We start from the raw sequence: 20,574 nt of genomic DNA, 5'->3' as shown, positions 1-20,574 counted from the left end.
TTTTAATAAAGCTATCTTTTAAAAATATAATTTTATAAGGAAAGAGCAATTTTCAAGTAAAAAAATACTAAAACAAAAAATTTCCTTGAGTCTTGGTGTATACTGCAATAGAATTTAAAAAGAGGGAATCATAATTATACATCTGTAGTAACATTTTATATAGCTCCAAAATCACAATGCCATTGATAATTTTTACCTATTGGAGCTTCAAAGAAATCCTTTGCTCTAAAATATATAAAAACAAAGAATGCAAAATTATAAAACAAAATTAATGAAGATAACAGCAGAAAAGTTCTAGCACGTAAGTCCTTTCAAAACATTAATTTCATGTTCCTTATCACCTAGAAATTTTTTGATTATTCACAAATACCTTACTTATTTCATGATGTTTTCAGAGATGAAAGTCAATAAAATTAGTAATAGTATTTTAGTTTTTCAACTGAATAGACAGATAATATTTAATTTAATAATGTAATTAATGAATTATTTCTAAATAATAATTTAAAACTTTTCAATGGCTTTGGGGAGGTTAAGGCTATTTGATAATTATATTACTGATTACATTTATAAAATGACTATCCTCATAAGGCAGGTACTTCTCTTTTTTTGGAAGACATAACTCATTTTTAAAATAGGGATTACTAACATATCACCAAACATACTGAAAAATTACTTCAGTCACATGAATATTTACAATTTCCAATGTGATCATAGGATCATTATTATTCAACGTTAAGTATAGGCATGTTTGTTATTTTATACTGAAATATCCAGTAACAAAATAAGCATGGTTTGGTTTATTTAATAGAATCAAGTAGTGTAATAAAAGAAAAACCAGTATGGTATTTCTCAAAAACCCTAAAATTAAAATATAGATATTAACATTTTAAATTACTTTTTGGTAGCACAAAGATACACGTGACAATGGTTTATATTTATATAGGTCACTGGGTAAATCAAAACCTGTCAATGACAGTGTCACTGACAAAGCATTGAAACAATTTTCAAAATGGGCACATTGAAAAAACTGGTTAAAATCTGAGCAGGAAATATAGTTGTTCAGTTGAGATAGTCAATGAGATATTTTATTAGTTGATTTTTAGCAAGCATCATCAATACTATCTTGAAATCACAGATTTGCACATGAATATTTTTTTTGTGTGTGTGGTGCTGGGGATTGAACCCATGGCTTGATGCATGCAAGACAAGGCAAGCATTGTACCACCTGAGCTATATTCCCAGTCCCTATATATGAATATTTTAAAGAAATATATTGTGGATTTCTTTTTGTTCTTGAGGGCAGCAAGCAGTGAAAACTTTAGACTGGGTCAGACCGTTCATCTTACACACATACGTGCACACACTTGTTATTTTCTTTGTATACAAAAAAATTTACAGTCTTGGCACAATTTTGTTTTGTTCCAGTTTGTTTATATAATTATTTCATTTTGTAAAACATAAGCTAAATTTCCTAGAAACATTTCTTAGAAATGTCAAATATATCACTCATATTACCTCATTAAGTACATTTGGTTTCATAAAGCAGAATGAGACGTATTTTTTTGAGGGGTAACATTTGTTAGTTTTAATCAGACTTTGTTTTATAGAAAATTAGGTGTCAGAAAAGCTAACATGTTATAATTGGAAAGTTAAACCATGATTATATTTTATACCAATTACAAAAATGAATTAGAATTATGCTTATGTTTTGTAGCATGCACGTAAAATATTGAGAACATTTATTTTAAAGTTTTAAGTATCTGAATGTTAGACATGATCATATTTCATAAATAAGCACCTTTTCTAAAATTCAGAACTTTTTGGAATAAAATATTGTTGAAAATATTTATGAATTGGGAAATTGTGCTTTAGCATACTTTCAATGAAGAAAAAGTATTAAACAACCAAGGCTTTCTAAAACTATGTTTTTAAATTATAGTAATTTCTAATATTATTGTTATTATGTCCAAAGCAATGTAATACATGGTAATAACTCAGGAATAGAATAGTACATGAAAAATCAATTATGGAAACTACTCTATAGGGTATTAATAAAAGGTAATGAAATATAAAATTTTGTAACATCTACTATAAAGTCATTCTATGTTGCCATGATATATGTGAAGATGATATAAATTTATACTATACCGCATGTCAAACACTAAATTTACTCTATAAAAGGTTTTCTTTTCTTTTTTTTTAAACTCTAGCACTAATATCCAGAAGAACTAGAAAATTTTAGTATGGTACATTATTGAACATTAACTTGTCTTTAAAAAAAATTGTTTTCCCCTTGATTATTTTTATCAATGTTAAAAATTCTGAAATAATGTATTTATAAACAGTATTGACTTTTAATAAAAGCAAACATCTTTCAAAGTCCATATCTTTAAAAACTGGAGAATTACATCACATCATTTATCTTTGTGTTAAAGATTTCTTTACATAGTATCATCCTCTAAGTTTTAATCATCTGAAGTAATATTAATTAAAAAATCTATCAACCATAATTAATATTTTATCAAGTATTAATCTGGACCCCAAATTATGTTGGTGTAGCTGAATTACCCACATATAATAAAAGGTATTTTATGACTTCAGAGCAGATATTGGTAATATTACCCTATTTATATTTGCAATGTGTTACATTTCCCAATTTTAGATAATAGCAGGCTATTTTAACTTAGGATTACCAGTTTTAGAAAATTAAAGGAACAAAATGTAAGAAGTTATTAAATTCAAAATTTAAGAAATATATATTTTATAGCCTAGCTGAGGAATATGTCATCCAAATTTTATTTCTGATACAAGGATACAAAAATCTTCTTAGATATACTTGTCTGTTCTCCATAATGAAGATCCTATTAGATGTCCATGTCTTTTTTTCTTGAAATAATAAAAATAAATCTTTATCTATTTTCGTGATTAATATTAATCTAATGTGGACACAGGCAAAAACAGACACTCTGAAAAGACACTGAGATGAAAAGAAAGTAATTCATTTGTGTGACAATGAAAAGAGAACAGTGATATATTTACATTTCATGTGTCAGGCCAGAGTTAAGAGGCATCAATGTGAAAGGTTAGAGATGGTGGGCAATTGAACATTGGTGAGAAGAAAAGAGAAAAGGAGCATGGAGAATTATGTAAAATAGCCTATTTTATTACTTATTTGAGAAAGGCATAAAGCATTTACCAGAGAAAAAGTCTGTGCATTGATAGTGTTTCTATTTCCACTGACATGATCAGTAGCAAATTTTAATTTTATAGCTCGATTAAGTTTCATTGGTGAAGCCTGCTAATGCAAATGACTGATAAAAGTGTATACATTATCTTTTATTTCTAAAGAACTGAAGGGAAATAAACTAGATCTTTAACAGCTTATTGTATCTTGTATATAAGTACGCAACTAAATCAGGTATGTTCTTGACAAGTTACAAATTGGTTTCCCCTTCAGAGCTATGATCTATAGATGCTACCATACACTTACCATTTATTTATACATGGCTTACTCTATGGCCCAAGCCCTGGGTTGGGCGGTGTAAAGGATATATATGTGACATTGTTCCTGCCTTTAAAGACCTTATAGATTAGTTGTAGAAAACAGTTAAGTTTACTAGTTCAGTAAAGATTTTAGAAGTATCAGCACAGAAGTGCATAAATGAGATGCAAGGTCTAACTAGAAGGAGAAAGGGGCTGGGAAGAAGATCCTTGAGCGGTGGTAACTATGTTCACCTTAATGTCTTAAACATTTTATACTATAAGTATATTATTTTCTTTTACTATCAAATATATCTATAATTTGGTCAATGTGACTTCTGTACTAGAGAGTCCCTCTTTGAAATCTAAATCCACTTTAATAGAGATGATTTGTGTAACATTATTTAAGTAAAAGAAACTTTACTTAATTTTTCTTTATTTTAGATATAATTATCATATCAAGTAAATATCAATAAGATTAATAATGTAGTTATACTAACTGTACTATAGGCTGAGTATCTCTATCAAAATGATTGGTCAAAAGTGTTTCGGATTTAGCTCTTTTTTTTTTGATTCAATGTATGCATAATGAGCTATCTTGGGGTTTGGGCCAAAGTTTAAACAGGAAATTCACTTACGTGGTATACATACTTTATACCATTAGCCTGAAGGCAATTTTATGTGATATTTTTGACTATGACTTATCACATGAGGCCAGGTGTGGAATTTTTCATTTGTGATGTCATGTTGGTGCTCAGTAAGTTTTAGATTTTGCAGTATTTTTGATTTTCAGATTAAAGATGCCCAGCTGCAGCACAAATAGCTTTTCAGAAAAAAAATAAAATAAAAGCAATGAAGTTATAATTTGTCTATTTTTAACCACAACATAAAAACTTCTGTGGGAATCCTATGATCAGTATTAAAGTGATTATAAACAGGAAGGTATTAATATTGATGTTTCTAATTAAAAAATAAATTTAAGACAAATTTACTCCTTTTCAAAAGGGACTTATTGTAGTTTTACAGCTATGAAGAGATGAGATTGTCTCTAGGCATCATTATTCCTTCACCATTGTGATAGGAAGATTATTAAACCATTATATAAAACTGTACCTTAAAAATAGATAAGAATAAGTTCCATTATATTATGAGATAGCTCAATTAATAGTTATGGATTATTTTATTAGGGCTGCCATATTATTTACTACTTAAGGAAGCTCTAACATTTACAAAGGAATTTCTATCAATAATAGATACCTGTATTTCACTCACTCACTCACCTCTCTCATTAATTCCACTGTCATCCAATCTTTCTTTAGGCAGCTGTTTCTGTTTTCCTTGTCTCCAAGAGTGAAAACATGACCCAGACCTGAGATAGCACTATTTCTATACCTCTGGCAGTTACTGATTTTAGCTTGAGTACATGACACAAGAAGGTCGCTAACTAGAGATTGTTGATGCTGCTGGGGTAGAGGTGCTCATGTTCCTGATCTAGAAGAATACCATCCTGGCATTGCTAGTAACTGTCTTGCCACCACATTATAAAAGTAAGAACCTGACTGAAAAGAGACTTAGATAAAAGGAGACTCCAAAATTGAAAAGGGATGCTCCAAAAATGCAAAGTGAAATTTCTCACAGCATTTGGCATTTGAATTTAACAATGTCTAAAGCCAGCACGGGTCAATAACAATTCTCTATTAACTCCCTATTTTTTAAACTATAATTTGTAATTGGTGAAACCATATCTTTGAAAATAATATATTCATGTTGTATCAAATGATATATCATGTATTATTTGCCTATTAAAATTTGACAATTAATAGTCAAGATTAATTTACCTTTACCAAGATATATTCTACATAATCGAACAGGATAAATATCTTACATTTTCCTAACGTATAAGAACCCATTACTGGAATGCCACTTAGTAGTGACCAATTCAGAAAGATTGTCCTGTTTTGAGGGATCTATATTGAATTGTTGACCAAGGCTAATTGAAAATATGGTATCTTTTTAAATTATGTACTTTAAATAAATTAATAAATGACTGCTTTACTGAAATATTCTTATTTGACAAAATGTGTATAACAGATTAAATAAATTATCCAGACAGAATTTAAAATGTCACTCTTTTCTCCTCAAGACTTTTTAATCTACTTACCTTTGATAACCAAATCAAAGGCAGAATAGTTTTCACAGGAACGTATAATGTGTATTATAAAATGTCATACTTGTTTTTTACAATGTATCTTTGTCTTTCACCTATCATTAATAGTGATCTTAAATCTGGGAGCCAGCTCTGACTTCTGTTGCTCCAAAGATCTTTCTATGTGAGATGCTGAATTTTTTATCTGAAAAGCTTCTTGTCCAATCCTATTTCCTTATCTTAGCTAAAGTAGTGTGAAATAGAGAAAGAATCTAGAATGGGCAGTTAATAGATACCTGGTTTCACCTTTGTGACCTTTGTGAAATCACTGCAGTTTAATCATCTATAAAATCATGCAATTTAATAAGACTGTGGATGAACAGCTTTTTTTTTAGCAATTATGAGAAAAATTCTATTCACAATCCTTCAATAACACCCCATACAACCTCTTCACTGAATATCCAGACTCATATGCAGACATAAAAAGTTCTCCAGACCCTGTCTTCAACATGTCTTCCCAGGTTCATCTTTTATGATAAATAGCTTAATGTAAATTCAACTTTACCTCCTTATTCCTGAATAGACTACATATTAATTGTTTTCATATCTTTGTTCATTCTGTTTAATTGACATAGTGATTACCTATGTTCCTACAATGTTCTTCCCTTCAAAATGTGTATAATTTTGCTTGCCGAAATCTTATATGTCTTGTAGGCAATTAAACCGCAATATACTTTTTAACCTCAAAACTCATTCCCTAAAACCAGAGTGTCATAGTACTTTCTACTTTTCCTATTGTTAACTTATGCTGCCTATACTACAACAGATATCTTATCTGTCTTATAAAAATTTACTTTCCTAAATGCCAGGATTATTTACTTTTGCATTTTCTATTTGTACTCAAAGTTACCAACTGAAAAAATACTTTTAAAAAGCCAAAAACTTTTAAAAAATGGGTTTATATAGAAATTAAACAATAAATCATTTGAAAGATGATTCATTCTGGCCACAAAGCTGTGTGTGTGTGTGTTGTGTGTACATAAATCAGTTGACTTTGGTTTCTTAAAACAAAATTAAACTATTTTATCATCCCTATACTCTAAAAATCCCAAAACTATATAATAAGCAAACAGAAGTATAGAAAAGGTAAGTGTGCAGATAATTTTAATGCTATCAGAAAACGACTAAAATCAACAACAGAGGCTTATCTTCACTTAAAATCTAATTACATTATAATACTTAAATAACTGAATATGCAATATTTGCCTTCTTCCTAAATTACATCAATGTATTAAGTTTTTCCTGCATGTATTATAGTTTCTTACTCATTAAGATGTGGCTAGTCTACACTAGCCATAAAACTTGCCATCAGAGTCATTCTAAAAGTCCAGAATACAATTATTTCACTATTTACTTGATTAAATGCTGAACTATACAATTTAGTCGGATGGCTCAAACAACAGTGTCTAGTGAATTATAATGCTAACTTTTAACAGGTATAACGTACTCCTACCTTTGATCTTGATTCAAACAATTGTATTTTTAACTCAAAATATCTGATATGTAAGACTGAGTGTCTTTAGAAGTTTTGTAAAAATTGTACCTTCTATTATTTCTTCTTCCAAAGGGACATACTTTATTTTCCCCTCTGGCTTCATGATGTGACAGAATATGACATGTAGTATAAATGATTTTTCTTCTGTATTTTAGAAGAAGGCAGAAAATGAATAAAAATCCCCACAAAATTTTTAGAGGCAAAAAATGTAACCTATTTATTTTTTCACTTAACACATTATTTCATTTTTCCCTAACGCATTATTCAAATAATACTTTTTCTTTCTGTGACTGCTACGTATTATAAAGATGTATCATATTATGTCTCAGAGAGAGTTATATTTAGGAATGAGAAAATAGGAAAATAATCCATGCTTTCTACTAGAAAAGAAAGAGAAGCACTTCAAAGTACTCCTGTCATGTTGAGATGAGAAGTACTAAAAAAACTAAAAGAGTCAAATAACTATGAAGAAACTATGAAGGTCATACATGATAAACTATTCCAGAGTATTCCATAGTAGTCTATTATTTAAAAATTAATATTGGATATTGTTTCTTAATGATTACTAAATCAGACTTTACTACATTGAGGTCTTTATGTGTCACTATTATCCACATGTCAGGTTATCAAAAAGCTCTTTGAAAATATTACTATTATTATTATTGTTATTATTATTATCATTAAATTCTGTCTTAGCCTACCTTTTTCAGAGCATAGATGAACGACCTTGTGTTTACAGTTCTTAATTATGAAAAAAAATTGTTTAAGATATTTGCATTTTGATATGAAAAATTTGTTTTAAATTTAATATTTTAAATAGAATATACTAGTCAAATTAAAAAGTGAAAAATAGCTGTCAACTTAAAGTTAGTAACTGTGTTCAATGAAGCAGATTGTGAGGGAAAAGGGTGAAAGACAAGGAAAGAAGAAATTGTACTTTGGACATTTTAAGTTTGAAATGCCTATCAGACACCCAAGTGAAGATGTCAAGTAGATGAATGAATATGGGTCTGGAGAACAGAAAAAATTGAGAGTTAACTTCAAATTAGATCATAAGAATGGATGGTTATTACCTAGGGAGAGGTAAGAGTGAGCCAACAATTAAATAATAAAAATTAAGTAATAGGAAAATAAAATATTTAACTCCTAAAAAAATCAAAGATATGTATGTAAAGCAGCAACACTCATGATTATGGAATAAACAAACTAGATATAAACAAGGAAGAAGTTGAAATATTAATAGTTTTCTTTTTAAAAATATTTGTGGCAGTATATATTGCCTTTCAGAAATCACACTGTCGCATTTATCAAGTTATAGAATGAGTACAAAATTAACTTTTGCAATCTTTTTTGGAAATTAAAATTTCCCCAAATTTCCCAAATCAAATTTTGGCAAAGTTATATTCATAGTTTACTTCAGTGTCTTACTAGTCAACGGAGGTGATAATTTCCTATCACAAATAAGCATCATTAAGAAAATAAAAATATCCTGAGTTATTATATCATTAATAGTAGTAATAAGTAATAATATATAACAGGTTACAGAAGCATGTTTATACTTAAACAAATTGTACTACTTAATCATAGAATTAAGTTTGTTTCATATACACAGATTAAAGTAGTTCACTTTCAATATTTAATGAATCACAAAAGTACATTAATTTATCATGTTTATTTAGGTTAAAAGAAATTTGAATTTAGCTAATGAAACAGAACTTTTTCAAACATCTTTTTCAAACATCACAATGATCAGTTTGTACTTTTTCAAAAGAAATTAAAGTACTATCTTCTGAAAAAAAATAACTAAACACTAGTAAAATGAAAGAAAATATGAAAAAGATAACTAGAAAATTCCTAATTCAAAGAAGATTAAATAATTAGAATAACAAATAACCAACAAGTTTAATTATACTTATAAATTTATGAAGTAAAAACAAGGAGAAATAATTTTTTTTTCATTTTAAGTGGATCTAAAAACTCCCTAATCTGACAAAACTACATGTTGAGAGAAAATGTGAAAACATTTCTACTTCTAAGTATTTTTATGTGGATTTTTTAATCGATTCTTTGTACTTATACATAGCAGTAGAGTCCATTTTGACAAAATTATACAGGTCCAGATCATTTTTAAAATAAAAAGTTTGAAGCCGGACACAATGGCTCACACCTCAAATCCTGCAGCTCAGGTGGCTGAGGCAGGAAGATCCATCTAGAGTTCCAAGCCAGCCTCAGCAAAAGGTAAGCACTAAGCAACTCAGTGAGACCCTATCTCTAAATAAAATACAAAATCTGGCTGGGGATGTAGCTCAGTGGTCAAATGTCCCTGAGTTCAATCCTCAAAGAAAAAAAAATTTGAAAATGAACTCAGTCACTTCCCAATCTGAAGTATTCTCCATTTTACATGGATTCATTTGGGAAATAAAATATTCAATTTTACTGCATACATATGCAACACAGAAAGAGGACAAATATGCATCCAGAATAAAGAGATCCTAAGATCTTGATTATATAAAGGAATGGAATGTGTTCTAGCCTCGAGAACATGCTATATATAAGCACTTCAGAGAGTTCTTGCTATGATACAGAGAGAACTCTAATGAAACAGAAATCATCTTTATCTACTAGGTGATCCAAAAAGAGAGAATATTGCCTATCTGATCTGCTTTCTTGGGAGCCAATACTAGACAATGTATTTTTACCAGTGCCTGGGCCAATACAGAAAATAAAATAAGGAATGTCATAGTGCTACTAATACATTGACTCTCCTCTCTGAAGTATACTTCTTTCTTGAATCGTAAAAAAAAAAAAAAAAAAATCCTAGGCTTTTCATAAACATGAAAATGTCTTCATATGAAATCCTAAAGGAGACATTTGGAAGGCTGCAAAATTTGGTATTTACTAAATAATATGTTATAACAGTAACCAGAAAACATTACTAGTGTGCTGCTTTCAGTAGTAATTCTTAACTTGCAGCCAGAGAGATCTGATTCCTATCACTGGATGTCAAGAACACACTGTCTACAGCATAACACACTAAAAAAAAAAAAATTAGTAGTTAGCAATGGAATGAAGATAGATAGTAAACAATTACGTAATCCATTCCCAAATAGGGGGCGGGAAGAATATTGCTAAGGAATCTTAAAAAATACTTAAGAAATTTGCATACAAATATCTTCAAAACAAGAGAACCTCTGACTGTATTTGGTATAAATATCCAAATGTCTACTAATATGACCTGAACAGATAAACATATTTGTATAATAAATTTAAATATTATTCACAAATTTAAATATTAATGGAAAAATCCTTACTATTCCCAGTGTTAAAACTAAATAGAGCCTTTATGTTTTATACAAATAAAATATTATTTCCATGACTTAGTGTTTTCCAAACAATGAAATATGTTTTCATAAAAAAAGTCTTGATGAATTTAAGTTTGAGACAGTGTTATGACATTGATCACAATTATCAGTTTGTACTAATATGTTTTATCACACAATAAGTATCGTGTCATATAGTTTCATACAGTGTTTCCCAAATATTTCAAGAGCCTTCAATAAATATTTATCTAACTCTTCAAATACAGATACCTATCTCATCCTAGATCTATTAAATTAGAATCTCCATAGATAATTTTGATATTATTCTAAAACTGAAAAGTCTTGATATTTTATATATAAAAGATGAGAAAATCTGCACATATTATAGAATCCCTTAATTTGGCATAACTTCAAAATATGAAACAATTGTCATTCCTTTGCCAGTTAATAAGTTCCTCTTTTAGTCCTGAATTCTCTCTCATAATGCTTCTTCAAACTCTCAAAAGAGCATCCCAAGACTAAGAAATCAAGAAGTCATATAGCCAAAATTTGAGTGTAATGTCAAATACAGTCAAATCTTTCCCTTTGAAAACTTCTACTTTATCTTCCCTAAAACATTTAATCCATCACAAGTGAAGTCAGTATTTTTCCATCCTATTTTGCATTCTCTTAGTTAACATTTTTATTAAAAACACAGATACAAGAAGAAAAATTATTAATTTTCATATTCCCTTTCATTACACTGATGGAAACAAACATGAAAATGGACACAAGATATTTTCTGACCATTAAAAATAGGGCCATATGTTTCTTTTTTAAAAAAATATTTTATTTTTTAGTTGTAGTTGGACACAATACATTATTTTATTTTTATGTGGTGCTGAGGATCGAACCCAGGGCCTCGAATATCCCAGGTGAGTGCTCTACTGCTGAACCATAAACCCAGCCCAGGGCCGTATGTTTCTTAGCAATTTAATTTTCTTTAGCAAACAGGATAAACACTATTCTAGGCCAGATTACATGGCCGTATTCATTACTTTTAATAGATTAACCACATAATATTCTGTAATACCATAATTTTTAAAATCACTTTCCTGTCAGAGGTCAAGTTGTTTTTAACTTCGGCCAATGTGAATAATGCTGCAATACATATTTTTATGTCTATATTCCTATATATTGGTGCATTGTTTTAAAGGACAGATTCTCAAAAGCTGTAATACTGCAACACTTCCTATACTAACAGTGCATGAGAATGCTATTTTCTTTTATTTGTGCAAATATTTTAAATTCTAAACCCAAGGATTCTTGCATATCTAATATATGGGCATTATATATATAAACAGAATTTTTTCTATATGGCAAAAAATCACAATATTTCTTTGTTGATTCTAATTTTTTCTGATGCTGGTGAGCTTAACAATGTTTTCACATGTTTATTGCACACTTCCATTCCTTCTCTGCAAATTATCTTTTTATAAACTTTATTCATTTTCCTATTGGGTTGTTTTTCATAGGAATATGGATCTTCTTTGTATAGCAGAGAAATTAATTAATTGTTATAAACATGTTTAACATACTTTTTTCTGGAAAAGTATGTTGCTTATACTAAAAACATTAAATATTTATATACTCAAACATGTTAATCTATTATTTTATGCTTTGGATTTTGTTTTTGTTTAAAGAGTCATCTTCAATTTAATTTCACACATTGTTATTTCATTAAATAGTCATACTTTTAATCACACATGCATTTAAATTTATTTTTGTATAATGCAACACCTGGAGGTTTGAACTTCCTTTCTTTCAGATGGAAATGAATTATACCCATACCATTTATTAAATAAGATATCCTTCTCTAAAATCTTTTAAAATGATACTTATTATGCTAGACCACAGTGTTTTAAACATATCTCACTTATTGGTTCCCTTAAGAATTGAAACAACTCTACAAGGTAAACATTATTATAATTTACATTTTATAATGAGAAAATATACATGGGAAAATTAAGGATATTATCTCAAATTATTTAAGACTAAGATGTGGCAAAGATTTTATCTGAAGTTAGCAATCATAGCTTGAGACCCCAGTTCTCTTAATCCCTAAATTATACTACTTTTCTTTATTATGTTTTCAGTTGTTATATATACTTATATCCATTTTAGAAATCTCTATTATGTTTTACTGACCAATTCTGTTTTTGTTAATATCATATTACTTTTATTGTAAGTAATTTAAAGTAAATTTCAATGCTGAGTAAAGCATCTCTCCCCACACAAATATTATTACTTTCTTGGTAACTCTTTTATTAGTCATCTCATGATAATTAGTTTAAATGTATTTTTTCTAAAGTATATTGAAATCATTTTACTTTGTTTTCTTTCCCATAAAACAGAAAAAAATAATAAAAAATTTCAGTAAATATGTATTTTGATTTAAAAGAACCGATTTTTATTAAATATTCCAAATTTATAGAAGTGTATCTATTATTAAGTGACTGCTTCATGTTATTATATGAAAAATGTTCTTTTAATATGGATTCTGAGCTTTTTTTGGCCAATCATTCTTAAATTTTTTGAGATTTCTTTTCATATGTATATGCTATACAGTAGGTTGAGCCAGAAAATATTTATACTCAAATACCAGCAATTTAATTCTAATGATAAGCAAAGTACATAAAATTGAATGTACAAAAAGTAAATCTCATAACACAGATCTCATTAAAACCATTTTGATTTCAGTATTATTCTATGACCTTATTAAATATACTTCTTAAGAACACTGATTCAGCTCAGGAGGCTGAGGCGAGAGGATCCCATGTTCAAAGATAGCCTCAGCAATTTAGTCAGGTCCTAAGCAACTGAGAGAGACTTGTGTCTCAAAGTAAAAAATAAAAAAGCAAAAAAGGGCTGGAGATGTGACACAGTGGTTAAGTGCCCCTGGATTAAATCTCTGGTACCAAACAAAAACAAAAACAAAAACAACCAACCAAACGAAAAGAATACTGACTCAGAATATGGTATCATCTTATCTGTCTCTGTCTTTCTCACACACACAACACTTACAACACTCATTCACACTGAAGGAAAATTAATACTGATTTTTTGTTGGAGAACTGTGATAATATTTATATCGAGACAAGAGCCTAACTAGTTTTTAAACTGTGCTCTGAGTACCATAAGAGAAAGAAATCTAACAAAGGCTATGTTCCTTCAGCCTAATCATATTTTCAATCAAAAGTATTCTTATCTAGTTGACTTACATTTCTAGAGAAAATTTTCATGTAAAATTTCATTTGAAGAATTGTAAGAAATGAGTTTTAAAACACACAGATTATGTAACCCTATTTTTCTAGTGCTAGTCATTTAACAAATGCTTATTGAGAACCATGTTCCAGGCTAATGTTGCAGACACATTAGGGAATAAAAGAGAAAATTCCTATCCATCTGAAAATAAATTTTCAAGGACAGTGAGACACACAAAATACAACAGACATAATATGCAAAGTATACAGTATTCGTTAAGCAATAGGAAAAAAGAGTTAAAATATAGTAAGATAAAGAGAATCAGGAGTACTGGGGGAAGAGAGAGAGGCCAGGTTAAAACACTAAATAGAAGGTCAGGTAGGCCTGATAGGATAAAATGAATTCTGAATAGACTTAAAGGGGTTATAAAGATGTTAGCCAAACAGATCTCTGAGTAATAATTTCAAGCAGAGAGAAAAGCAAGAGAAAAATACTGAGGTAAGAATGTAACTGATGTCCATAAGGAACAGAAAATAGGTCAATGTGACTGGGCCAGAGTGAGGAAGGAGTTTATTGGTAGAAAGTAAAGTAAATGTGGCAAAAAGCAGATCCTATGAATTAACAAATGCCATTTTGAATACTAGGTGTAGGCAAAGGAATAAAAAACTCTGATAATTTAAAAATAGCAGGTTTGAAGAAGTTTTTGAACTTGATGGGTTTAAGATAACATTTCCATATGCAAGTGAAATGCTGAGTGGGGAAATGGATACAGTCTGTAGTTTCATTGTGAGATATGGACTAGAGATAAAGGTATACCCAAATTATGTGTGACCTGAGCTTACATAATTTTAGGACATATCTTTGGGAGCTAAAATTTAAAATTATGACTATAAAATTAGGAAATAAGTTTGTGAAAGTGAGGAATCATAAATATTGTTTCATTAGTTCATAGTTGCTATGGTCTTAATGTTTTTGGCTCCTCTCAAATTCATGCACTGAAAATATAATTTAATTCCATGTTGGGAGATGGGCCTTGTGAGAGGTGCTTGGGTCATAAGGTCTCTGCCCTTATAAATGAATAATACTGATATAAAATGTGCTTCTGGGAGTGGGTTCTCTCCTTTCTTCTGCCATGGGGACACAGTGTAGGTCTGTTCTTCTTGCCCTCTACCATTATGCCATGTGAGGATATGTAAGAAAGGCCTCATTAGATGTTGGTATTTAAATCTTGGACTTTTCAACCTCCAGAACTATGATAAATAACTGTGTGTTCTTTATAAATTAGTATCTGGGGTATTGTTACAGCAGCACAAAACAGTCTAAAACAATGGTAAACCTGTCTCTCACTAGAAACATAAATTTTGCAGATGTCAGCATATAAAAGTCAAAGGATTAAAGGAAGAGAGAAAAGACCTTAGAGGAGGTCTCAAGTACCCATACCTGTAGCACTCCAACACAAACCACATAGAGATAAGAAGAAGTAATAATGAAAAACTCTGGTAACAAGTAACAAGACATGGTGATGGAGGAAAGTCATGAATGTGCAGTATTCTAAAAACCTCAAGAAGGTACATCAAATTGATGAAAGTAAAATATTGTGACAATGTTTCTAGACTAAGTAACATGTTGATTGAAAAAACAAAACTGGAAGTAGCAGTGTGGTCATCTCTAATGCCCTTAGCAAACAGTTTTGGTGAAATGGTGGAAGCAAATAACGAATGAGTGGATTTTTAAAATGAGAATACAGAAATTGGTAAACATTAGAGACTATAGTTTTGCCACCAAAAGACTAAAAGAGCTGGGTACAGTAGCACATGCCTGTAATCCCAGTGGCTCAGGAGGCTGAGGCAGGAGGATCCCAGATTCAAAGCCAGCTTCAGCAACAGCAAAGCACTAAGCAACTCAGTGGAACTCTGTCTCTAAATAAAATACAAAATAGGGTTGGAGATGTGGCTCAGTGGTCAAGTGCCCCCGAGTTCAAGCCCCAGTACCACAAACAGACAAAAAAACAGAACAAAAAGAAATAAGATATTAGTGCTGGGGAAAGTGAGATTAGAATAAATTTTATTTAAGGAGAGAGAAAAGGGGCTGGGGATATAGCTTAGTTGGTAAAGTGCTTGCCTTGCATGATGATCAAGGCCCTGGATTCAATGCCCAGCACCACCAAAAAAAAAAAAAAAAAAAAAAAAAAAGAAAAGAAAAGAAAGAAAAAACATTTTCATGCTGATTGACAGATGAAAGAAAGAAAAGGTAGAACTGTTTGAAGGAACCTTGAGTAAAGGCAAAAAAGAAGATTTAATGTATAACTGAAATGAATGATTTTAGAAGCAGGCAAGATTTACCAATGGTAATAGACAAAAAAGTGTAAAATGTGGGTATAAATGCCATTTCATTACATATTTGTTGGTGTCTGTTTGTGAAACTTCTCTTTTGATCTCTCTTTTTTTTTTCAGTGAAGTAGGTCATTAGTTGGGAAAGAGAAAGAAACAAGAGTTACTGGGGGACTATAGGAAGGACAATTATTAGATGGTACCAATATCTGCACCCCATCCTGTCACATCTTATATATTGTTGGAACACACAACTTGTGTCTAAAAACAAAAGGCAAAAAGAGATGAGATATCATAACTGTGTTTAAGTTATGTTAAACAGCAAAGGTGTTAAGAAAGACTACCGTGATGAGCTTCAATATAAAAGACTCTATCCTGCTAACATACAATTTAGAGAGCTTCTCTGGTGGCCTTGCAAGAAGCAAATTGCCAACCTGTAATACTGGATGGCCTTTGGAATCTTAGTGCTACCTCTTGCCAACAGCCAGTAAAAACAAGGAAAGAATTGGTAAGAATGCAACTGAGCAGACACTTTGAATGCAGCCATGTGAGACAAAGAGCAGAGGAGTTAGACTGCCTGGCTCAAGTAGTGCTTAGACTCCTAACCTACAGAAACCATGGGAGAATAAATGTTTTTATTAAGCCCTTAAATTTGAGGTAATTTGTTATACGACAACAGATAACTGATACAGGGTTGAGAAGAGATGAGAAATTGCATAATTGTCACCCCGGTAATTGGTTTACAATTATCTGATAGAATTAAGAGTCCATTTGAGAACTGTCATCATGAATTTAAAGTGTAATCAGTCCGTTTTAATTTTGTTTTCCTGCAACCATAGCAAGGGTACATACAGAATATAAAATCCTATTTTCATGTGTCTTGTACATTTGGATAAGTATTTCATATAGTTTCAAATTTGTTATTAAATAAATGTCTATACAGCACATATTCTAAGATCATTCTTCTTCTTCTTCTTCTTCTTTTTCCTGTTCTGGAAATTTGGGAAATATTCTAGGAGTGCCAACAACCAGAAACCTCAAGTTAACACTGGAATTCCACTTTTGACACCAATGATTTAGAAAATCATTGTATGGAATGTTAATAAAATGTCTAACTAATTTAGAATCAATAGATTAGAACTGACAAATGCTAATGATTCTATTTTTAAGTTTTTTGAAAGTTTAGACATGTTGCTTTATAAAGAATTCAAATCTATTTGCTCTATACTTCATATTTAAAATTCCATATATAAAATTTTTCAAACTTGCACCTAATAATATGAAAAACATAAAAAGAAAATGAGTTGTAAAATAATTAGCACTACCTACTAATTTTTTTCAATAGAAAAGTTAAAAATATTACATTGCTAAGCTACAAGCAACTTTGTACTCAGTATAAAATAATTATATAAAAAATTAAGCTAAAGAAGATACACTTTTATTGGAAAAATATTTCAGAGCTATAAATATAGCCTATACTAATACTAAAATAATTCTAAAGATAAAATTCATTTCCAATAAGCTATTTGCTATATTTATATTAAAAGAATAATCTTTTTGTTATTACTTTAAGCATAACCTAACACTTATATGGTGTCTGTTACTTTCTCAGCACTGTTCTAAGAATAGTTAATTAATTCTTTAATTCTTAAGTCAACATTATAAAGTGGTATTATTTGAATTTCACTGATTGGAAAACTGAGGCTCAAGGTTACTCAGTAAGTAAGTAGCAGAACAAGTACTGGATCATAGGCAATTTGGCTCTAGTCCTGACTTTTAACTATTATTTTATAAGGCTACTCTCATGATAGTCTTTCAATTTTCTAGGTGTACTTAGGGTCTGATGTGAGAAAATATGTTAAGTGGGCTTAGGGTAAGAAAGTAAAATTCTGTATGACCCGAACAAGTAATAGTTTTTACAAGGAAAGAAAAGGTTTTTAAATGTTAGGTCTGCAGATCAAACTTATTCTTTTTGTGCTTTTAATTTTTGGATTTTCTGAATATTTATAGTCCATTAGTTCTTTTTAACACACTAATTTGTAATACACACTATTTACTCAGGATATAAAACAATCATAACTCATTTAGCTAATATTAATTAAAAAAACACAAATGATAGTTTTCCAACTATATTTCATACAGGTTTATAGTAATTCACCTGGAAAATTATTTTATCTATTTTTCATAGAAGTGGGTATCATATTATTTATAACACATAATTTTCAATCTAAAACAAATCTCTGCCAGTTATAAACTAGTGACATATATGATAAATTGCTGGGTAAAAAGAAAACTTAAAACTGTTATGAAATTTACTTTCTTATATGTTGAAAAGTCTTATTTTAGTTATAAAAAGTTTAAGATTATTATGTTCTATCCTATCTTAATAACACTTACAGATAACACCAATATAGTGAAGCTAAATTAATTAAGACTGTAGAGAATAATTATAAATTACCAAAACCATAAAGTTTGATAATAACTACAATTCTTTCAATGAATTAAGTTTGTTTAATTTTTCTCTTAACCTTGCTTCAAGTTATTCAATGGATATTATATTTCTTTTGTATAAAAAGAGAAGAAAACTGTCTAAATAACATATATAATGGAGTACAGTAGACAGAATATAAACTCACACATGATTTATTATTTTATAAGTAAAATGTTAGTTTTGTTTCACATTATTGTAATAAAATTTCTTTCTTGTGGTTGCAAAAGTATTAGAATCAATAAGTGAGCAAAATAATTCCAAAAGCCACATATTAGCTAATATGCAAGAGCCACATTTAGTATATGTAGCAAATATACTTCAGAGTTAATAATTTGTTAGTTATCTAATAGAAAATATATTAAAAAGATAAGCTTTTGTTTAACATTCCAATAATCCCATGAGGTTTTATATTAGTTTAAAAAAGTGAAAATAATAAATAAATAACATTTCTCATCTAAATGAAACTCAACTCAGACAAAATGAAAATGTTTTTAATCATTTTAATAAATATATTATCCAACATTTACATTTTTGAAGAATAACCTACAAAAAGTATCAAAACAATCATCAAATCAAAATAATAAAATATATTTCTTGTTGAAAAGCTTGCCACTCTAGTAAAGTGTTTATGATTTCTTAAATACTAAGAAAATACCAATTTCCGAGTTGCTAAACAGTACTAAAATTATCATAAATACCAATGTTTAGTTACTTTTATATGGCTAGAAATGCTTTTTGTCAATATTATTTACATAGTAAGGCATGTGTCAAATAAAAACAAAATTGCATTCACTTTTAAAGGTATACCTTTGCTCAATTTATGCATTTTACATATATGATTATGCTTAATTTACATATCAAAAACCCTAGGATGATAAATTAATGGAGATTAAGACCCCAACTCAATAAATAATCCTCAGAACTTCATAAAATAATTACAGTTTTAAGGGAAAAATAATAAGTTCTAGTACTACCCTCTAAATATATTTCTGTGTTAACTGAAATTAAAAATGCATATAATTTTTTGTGATCATTGATATTTCTTTCGTAGGTTATTTGGTATCTGATCATGGTGCAAATATGTGAATGAACGAATAAATCCTTAACCCACCATTATCTTTTTCTCCAGTTTGCAGGCAATCACCCGTGAAAAGTATGGTGTAGATGACAGGATGATACTGTACCTGATTAGCTCTGGAGGTGGTCATGGGATCAGATGGAGAGGACTTGGTGGTAGTTGGGGAAGATGGCAATGTCTGGGAACAAAGCAGTTCAGGAGCAAATCAACCTTTATAAGCCTTAAACTGATCATTAAATAAAACGAAATAAAATAAAATGTAATATAACGAGAACAAAATCCTATAAACAAAGTTTTCTCCTATTCATTCAAATTTAATGGAATTTAAGATCAATTGAGTAACTAATGCGTGTAAATATGCATGCATAAGCATGTAAAAATAAATTCATGACTTGAAATCATGATGGTGACTGATAAAAATTCACATGAGTACTAAAGGTATCCTGACCATATTCATGAATAGTAGTTTTATTTTTCCCCCTCTTGTTTTCTTGGGGGAAAAGAGATGTCAAAGAAAAATTTAAGAAGTTCAATGATTAAAACGGAGTCATTTTCCTATCAATGAATACAGTCGGAGATTTGAAGAAGTGGTGAAATGAAGTTTACTTTGGCATAAAAGTATCCACCTACTTAATATGCTGAACATCACCAACAAGTTGATTCCACATGAATTTAGGGATCCATACATAAAAGCAATTAAATTTGTAGTTCTGAGTTCTTAATATCACATTATCTTCTAAAATTTTAATTTTTAATAAATTTAGAGCCCGTCTGAAAATGTAAACATTAACCTCATATTAATAAGCAGGTAACTAATAGCATTCTAAAAATTACCAAAAATATTTAAAAATTTCTGCTGAACAATAAATTTGATAGATGAAGGGTATAATATATTGTAGCATCATTAACCTGTGTGGAAAATAATCATCAC

At 29.6% G+C, this 20,574-nt stretch overlaps 1 protein-coding gene across 6 annotated transcripts in view; it reads right to left on the bottom strand.

The window, feature by feature from the left end:
- Nova1 (NOVA alternative splicing regulator 1) overlaps window positions 1-20,574 on the bottom strand; it is a 134,967-nt gene that overhangs the window by 3,230 nt on the left and 111,163 nt on the right. For 3 of the 6 annotated variants that reach the window (XM_078050271.1, XM_078050273.1, XM_021724678.3), the window contains one exon: window positions 19,750-19,821. The exons of 2 other annotated variants lie outside the window; for them this stretch is intronic. In XM_078050271.1, the coding sequence (XP_077906397.1) occupies window positions 19,750-19,821 (72 nt within the window). Of the gene's footprint in view, window positions 1-19,676; window positions 19,822-20,574 lie in introns of all 6 variants that reach the window. One more of the 6 variants, XM_078050275.1, reaches the window with a different exon arrangement.

This window comes from Ictidomys tridecemlineatus, chromosome 5 (genome assembly GCF_052094955.1).
Source record: "Ictidomys tridecemlineatus isolate mIctTri1 chromosome 5, mIctTri1.hap1, whole genome shotgun sequence".
Classification (NCBI taxonomy): domain Eukaryota; kingdom Metazoa; phylum Chordata; class Mammalia; order Rodentia; family Sciuridae; genus Ictidomys; species Ictidomys tridecemlineatus.
This window is presented reverse-complemented; position numbering and strand designations above follow the sequence as displayed.